Raw genomic sequence first — 7528 nt, 5'->3', positions numbered from 1 at the left:
AATATTTATAAAATATACGATATTTCTCAAACACATAGAAAATATAAGACTAATATTTTGTGCTACTAGGGAATGCCCGTAAATTAATTTACATTTTATACGAAAAATCGCTAACTTGGAAACACGGTTTTTACTGTTCTGCAACATCGGAGACTAAAAATGCCGAGCATTTGGTTGAAGTCGCATTTAATTTCACAATTTCATGTTCCAATAACTCGATATTCTTCGGCAGTTATTGATAAATCGTCACGCGAAGTGTTACAGAAATAACACAACTGGAAGTTACTGGAACATAAAATTGCAGAGTAAATCTTTGGATTCATTCGTAAGCTTTTCAATGAAGGTGAAGTGAAACACGTCAAGGAAGTTGATCGACGTCGGTAAAGATTTTTCTAAATACCTACGTTTATTGTATTCTAATATAATTCTACGAATTATATCAGGTATTGTACCAAATGGAATACTCCATCTGTCGTTTTCATACAATAATTATAAAGAACTCAAAGCAAAACTCCAGAAATCCTCTGGACTTATGGTTTCTGAAGCCCTAATTGACTGCAGAGTGTTACCCTGCGCCATCTGTGATTTCAGTATTAACTTAAGGTGAACTGAAACATGTCGAGGAACTTGATAGACGTGGGAAAAGAAGATTAGTCTAAATACCTACGTTGCCGAAGTTGGTTTTTAAATTGACAGCTGTGTCGAATTATATCAGGTATTGTACCAAATGGAATACTCCATCTGTCGTTTTCAGACAATAATTATAAAGAACTCGAAGCAAAACTCCAGAAATCCTCTGGATTCATGGTTTCTGAGGTCCTACTTGACTGCAGAGAGAACCCCTGCGCCATCTGTGATTTCCAAATCAACTAAATTTTCACTCCGAGACCCCACATTACCATCGTTTTGGCATATAAGCGCATACAACACTTTTTTTGCCTTTATCCCGTTCAAATGCGCGTTTATCGATTACCAGAGTGTTCTAAATCGTCGTACAATTGTGTTGACCCTTTCGTTTGTCATATTAGAGCCTTTAATCATTGCATATCGATCGAAATATGAGAGCTCGACGCCATTTTGGTTCTAGTCTGGGCTAAGTTAACAAATTGATCCAAAAATCCAAATTTTGAATGTGTCAGGACAATTCTTAGATGATCACGAGTCATGTTACGACGTTTCAGACAGTTTGGTCCAATACCATTAAAAAAAAGTGTTGTATTCGAATCGACTGATTTGACGGGGGTTTTACTTAACCTTAAGGTGAACTGAAATATGTCGAGGAACTTGATCGACGACGGCAAAAAAGAATAGTCTAAATCCCTACGTTGCCGATGTTGGTTTTTATATTGACAGCTGTGTCGAATTATGTCAGGTATTGTACCAAATGAAATACTCCATCTGTCGTTTTCGTACAATAATTATACAGAAATCGAAGTAAACCTCCAGAAATCCTCTGGACTCACGGTTTCTGAGGCCCTAATTGACTGCAGAGTGTTACCCTGCGCCATCTGTGATTTCAGTATTAACTTAAGGTGAACTGAAACATGTCNCTGAGCAAACATTTAGTTGCAGCTAAACGTCACAGATGGCGCCGTTGGCAAAAAGAGCGTTGCGTGGGACGTAATAGTTGAACAATTTAGGATAATATAGTAGTCGGATTTTTTAGAATTAGGTAGGAAAATATGGAAAGTACTTTCACGAACAATTGCAAGAGAATGCTGGCTTGTTTCGTGGCTAACGCGTCTTCAGAGCAAACGTTTAGTTGCAGCTAAACATCACAGATGGCGTCGTTGGCAAAAAGAGCGTTACATGGGACGTAATAGTTGAACAATTTAGGATAATATAGTACTCGGATTTTTTAAAATTAGGTAGGAAAATATGGAAAGTACTTTCACGAACAATTGCAAGAGAATGCTGGCTTGTTTCGTGGCTAACGCGTCATAAGCGCAAACATTTAGTTACAACTAAACGTCATAGATGGCGCCGTTAGCAAAAAGAGCGTTACGTGGGACGTAATAGTTAAACAATTTAGAATAATATAGTAGTCGAATTTTTTAGAATTAGGTGGGAAAATATTGAAAGTACTTTCACGAACGATTGCAAGGCCATGCTGACTTGTTTCGTGGCTAACGCGTCTTCAGAGCAAACGTTTAGTTGCAGCTAAACGTCACAGATGGCGCCGTTGGAAAAATTATATTCAAATTCCTTATCATTCAGATTACGTAAAAACAATAATTAAGAAGATTGGATGCAAACCTGCTACCACTGAAATAATGTATTGATTTATTATCATTCAAATTATTCTATGTAGTTTCAATGTCAATAAAATTATTCTGTTCATTACAATGTCATTAAGATTATTACGAGGAAATTCGTTATCACCGTTACGTAACCTAATTCGTTATCATTTGAAAAATATTAACTCGTTCTCGACATTTTAATACTGTGTCTACTTAACAGAAACACCTGAAGAACTTTGTACGCGTCAGAAGATATTAAACCGTTTTTCCTCAAGTCTGTCAACAGTCCCGAAAACCTTTTTATTTTCTTTCGCTGATGAGAGTCTTGCATTTGGAAACGTTTAATTAATTTCATCTTCTTATCATATGTCTGTTGTAATAAATAAATAGAACTCTCCAAAGTCTCGGGTGTCATGTCTTTTATCCGATTTTTTGTGATATCTCCAGGATATCGAACTGTAAATGTATTCTTCTTTGGCATCGTAACAATATTTTCTTGACGAAGTACTTCCATCGATGGACTGTCTCCTTTTTCTTGATTAGGTACTTTCATCGATGGACTGTCTCCTTTTTCTTGATTTGGTACTTCCATCGATGGACCATCTCCTTCGTCATTAGGTATCTTCGTCGATGAACTATCTTCCTTTTCTTGATTAGGTATCATCATCGATAGACCATCTCCTTCTTGACTTAGTATCTTCAACGATGGATCGTCTCCTCTTTCTTGATTAGGTACTTTCATCGATGGACAATCTCCTTTTTCTTGATTACGTACTTTCATCGATGGACCATCTCCTTCTTGATTAGGTATCTTCATCGATGGATCAACTCCTTCTTGATTATTGATAATAATCTTCTCATCATTGCTACAGAATTGGATTAATGTACATTAATGAAAATATCCATATAATTCCTAATTAATTGCTAATAATAACTTATACTTTAAAGTGAAGTGAAACACATCGAGAAATCTCATCGACGTCGGTAAGAAATATTCTTGTAAACGCCTACGTTGCCGACGTTGGAATTTATATCGACAGCTGTGTCGAATTATATCGCGCATTGTACCAAATGTCGTTTCGTACAATAATTTTAAAGAAATTGGAGCAAAAATACTGAAATTCCATGGATTCATGGTTTTTGAGGCCCTAATTGACTGCAGACTGCACCATGCGACATCTGTTTCAGAGGTTACGTTACCGATATTGGTATTAATATCAACAATTGTGTCGAATTATATTGGCTATTGTACATTGGATACTCCATATGTCGTTTTCGTACAATAATTACAAAGAAATCCAAGCAAACTTCCAGAAATCCTATGGATTCCTCGTTTTTGAGGCCCTAATTGACTGCAAAGGGATCCTCTGCGCCCTCTGTGATTTCCAGGGCAATTAAATTTTCACTCCGAGACGTCATATTACCATCGTTTTAGCATAGAAGCACATACAACACTTTTTTTGCCTTCATCCCGTTCAAATGCGAGTTTATCGATTACCAGAGTATTTTAAAATTGTTGTAAAGTTGTCCTGACCCTTTCGTGTCTCATATCAGAGCCTTCGATAATTGTATATCGATCGAAATACAACAGCTCGATGCCATTTTGGTTCTGGTCTGGGCTAAGTTAACAAATTGTCTTAAAAAACCAGATTTTGAAAGTGTCAGGATAATTCCTAGGTGCTCACGAGTCATGTGTCAAAGTTCCAGACAGTTCGTTCCAATACTTAAGAAAAAGTGTCTTATTCAAGTCGACTGATTTGAGAGGGGTTTCACTTCACCTTAGGCAGAAACAAATATTATGTAAATACTTGCCATGACGTGAAAGTAGTAACTGATTCGACATTTCGTACGATAAAAATAGTTGCTCCTTGCTGTATTAAAGCTTCGTTATTTTCAGTATCAGCACTGCAAAATAATATACATATGTACAATAAATTGCCACGCTGTATGAAAAAGTAATTCTGAATCAGTCATGAGGTTACATCAACATTGTAAAAAATAATAAAAGTATTATTAATGCCTTGACATACTTTGACGAGTCTAACTCGTGATACAAATTTTGGACCAAACGTGAACATTACGAGTCAGACTCATGATCTTGATCTCGGATAAAACAAATTTTTCTGTTTTACGAGCATCTTTCCTTACCATTTTGATTTATTTTCTGAAAATCTTTGCAGACCACTTCGGCCTGAATTTTGGCGAGTTAATTTGTATCGCGAAAGTTTAACATAAAGCACAAGGAATGACAGTCGTGGCCAAAATTAATATAATTTTACACCATCATTCCAAATCATCACGAGTCAGACTCGTGATCTCGATTTCAGATAAAATAAATTTTCCTGTTTTGTGAACATCTCTTCTCACCATTTCGATTTATTTTCTGAAAATTGTTGCGGATCACTTCTGCTCGGATTTTGGCGAGTTAACTTGCATGGCGAAAGGTTAACATAAAGCACAAGGAATGACGTACATGAACAAAATTAACCTTTAACGCTCCGTTGGCTCCGCTATGGAATCATTCGTCATAACGTTGCGCAACTTGCGAAGCGCTAAAGGTTAATATAATTTTTAAGGCACGTATAGATAACTCTTAACGTACAATTCAAGTTATATAAAATAAAATACATAAACGTAATTGCAAATATGCTCCAAACTATAAATAGTTACCTTTCTTTATCGTCTTCTGCGGATGAACATGGAAAAATGGATGGAACCGAATGTCGTTTCAATCGTACGCTTTGAAATCCAAATTGTTCAATACAGTTTTGAGAGAAATGCTTAATACATATTCTACTGTACTTCGGTAATTGTTCAGCATTTTTTTGATGATTGTATGTAACCAATGCATTTATCCACTTCTTACGTAGCTCTGGATCGCTAGGAAACCTGTATAAAAATTTCTTAGCATCGCATAGATTTATAGGTTAGGCTTTAATGTATTATTTATAGACGAGTATTTAACTTATAGGTTAGGCAAAAATGTATAGGTTATAATAAACATAAATGTATAAATTAGAAATAAATGAGTTGATTATTTACCCGTAAAAAGGTATACTTTTATCATTTTCCTTATCCACATTACTCGTCTTCTTGTACTTTACACTTTTACATCCTTTTACAAAACAATATAGAACCATTCTTCGGTCTAATGTTGAGCTTTAATCGCTTTAATAACAACACAAATTAAATACACCAATCAAAAGCCATCTGGCAAAGCTACGTTTTCATCGGTTCTACAAATACTGGTTTTAGGCCCGATTCGCAACTGGAATTAACCAGAGTTTAAATAGTTCACATCAGGGGGTCTATTTCGTAAAGCAGTTGAGCGGAAATGTGAAAAATGAGTAGCTCACGGTATTACGGAACGTTCTTGGTAGTAAATCAAAAGCCATCGGGCAAAGCTACGTTTTCATCGGTTCTTTAAATAATGGTTTTAGGCCCGGTTCGCAACTGGAATTAACCGAAGTTTAAATAGTTCACATCAGGGGGTCTATTTCGTAAAGCAGTTAAGCGAAAATGTGAAAAATGAGTAGCTCACGGTATTACGGAACGTTTTTGGTAGTGAATAAAAAACCATCGGGCAAAGCTACGTTTCCATCGGTTCTACAAATACTGGTTTTAGGCCCGATCGCAACTGGAATTAACCGGAGTTTAAATAGTTCACATCAGGAGGTCTATTTCGTAAAGCAATTGAGCGAAAATGTGAAAAATGAGTAGCTCACGGTATTACGGAACGTTTTTGGTGGTGAAAATGCGAGACTATTCATATGAACTGGCTCGTCACACATTTTTAACCGAAATGGTGAAGCATACAAGAAAAAATAGAAAAATAAGACACCGTGACGCCATCTTCCACGGATTGTGACACCGAAATTCAAAACGGAAAACCTCCTGGATGTTTTGATTTTTGGCAACAATCGTATTCGGGGACGTAATAATAACCTTTTTAGAAGAAGAAGGGAACTACATAATGCCTCAGACTCATTTTAGTTAGAAGAAAGAAAATTTACTAGGATGTACAGGTTAGTTTTTGCTAATGCGAGGTTATATTACATTATTAAACATTGAAAACTGTTAAATAATTCATGCTTACATGATATGATAATAAAATTATATCGTTGAACTTCNCGTTCAAATGCGAGTTTATCGATTACCAGAGTGTTCTAAATTGTCGTAAAATTTTCCTGACCCTTTCGATTCTCATATCAGAGCCTTCGATAATTGTATATTGATCGAAATATGAGAGTGGGCGCCATTTTGTTTCTGATCTGGGCTGAGTTAAAAAATTTGTTTAAAGAATCCAAATTTTGAATGTGTCAGGACAATTCTTAGATGTTCCATCTTTAATCATCTAAGACGATGATGATTCTTAGATGATCAATCTTTAATCATCTAAGACGATGATGATTCTTAGATGATTCTTAGATGTGTCAATGTTTCGGACAGTTTGATCTAATACCCTTAAAAAAAAGTGTTGTATTCGAATCGACTGATTTGAAGGGAGTTTCACTTCACCTTAACGGTGTAAAATTGTTCAGTTTTTATGAAAAACATGTTCTTTACTCACCGCAATGTTTACAGGTGGGCGATATTCCAAGTTCCTTAAGATTTTGGTATGCTTGCACATTGTAGCAACAAAACGAGAGCAATGCAAAGATCAGTATGGAGTTCATGACTACTTTTGCGGAATGCAGGAAAATTGCGAATGAAATGATTCCCCCGGTGAATCCTATTTATACGAAATTTGAAGAAAAGATGGCGCTGGAGTGTTTTAAAAATTTATTTACATTTTCCGTCGAGCACAAACCTAGTTTGTTTAAATCGACGGGTGTATTATTGAAGTCAATATTTATTCCACGATTTCCTGTCCCCTTAATAACCGGATGTGTTATTTTGAAATGCTTTTTATTGTGCTGTCTTATCAGCAACTGCCGAATGGTAGCCCAAAATTGATTCACAGTTTTTTTATATGAAGCCAAGCCGAATTATTTCAAAAGCAACATCCTGGAGTTAATGAGACGTGAAATTGTAAAGTCAATTTTTCGATTCAATCGTAAACTTCTGATTTCCGGTAAATATGGCGATTAAAACGGATTTGATAACAGGACGGCACTGCACTGATAAGAAGCTACGGAAAATTACATACATTTTTACGTACTTCACGAAGGAAGGTTTACATAGAAAAACGTAAAATGGAAAAATTAGAAATTATTATATGTATAAATACACGTAATATTGTTTATTTACCGTGTTAGCGCATTTTTACTTCAATTAAATTTAATATT

At 35.6% G+C, this 7528-nt stretch overlaps 1 protein-coding gene across 1 annotated transcript; it reads right to left on the bottom strand.

Annotated features, from left to right (window-relative positions):
* Positions 1 to 2260: 2260 nt before the first annotated feature.
* Positions 2261 to 5439, bottom strand: LOC105704286. The gene is made up of 4 exons (XM_012433369.1): positions 5283 to 5439; positions 4911 to 5129; positions 4053 to 4145; positions 2261 to 3106 (listed from the first exon to the last, which is right to left on the bottom strand). The coding sequence occupies exons 1-4, from the start codon at positions 5378 to 5380 to the stop codon at positions 2419 to 2421; spliced, it is 1098 nt and encodes a 365-aa protein (XP_012288792.1). The 5' UTR covers positions 5381 to 5439; the 3' UTR covers positions 2261 to 2418.
* Positions 5440 to 7528: the final 2089 nt, after the last annotated feature.

Source organism: Orussus abietinus, unplaced genomic scaffold (assembly GCF_000612105.2).
Source record: "Orussus abietinus isolate OABI.00-Male unplaced genomic scaffold, Oabi_2.0 scaffold1288, whole genome shotgun sequence".
NCBI classification, from domain to species: domain Eukaryota; kingdom Metazoa; phylum Arthropoda; class Insecta; order Hymenoptera; family Orussidae; genus Orussus; species Orussus abietinus.
The sequence above is the reverse complement of the archived record's forward strand: the minus strand, read 5'-3'. Positions and strand labels throughout refer to the sequence as shown.

Excerpts from the sequence above, each read along its gene's own strand:
- LOC105704286 (XM_012433369.1), bottom strand. The coding sequence starts at position 5,380 with ATGGTTCTATATTGTTTTGTAAAAGGATGTAAAAGTGTAAAGTACAAG. Across the intron at positions 4,146-4,910 it reads GCAGAAGACGATAAAGAAAG|TGCTGATACTGAAAATAACG; the intron begins GTAACTATTTAT and ends ATTATTTTGCAG. Across the intron at positions 3,107-4,052 it reads GTTACTACTTTCACGTCATG|CAATGATGAGAAGATTATTA; the intron begins GCAAGTATTTAC and ends CCAATTCTGTAG.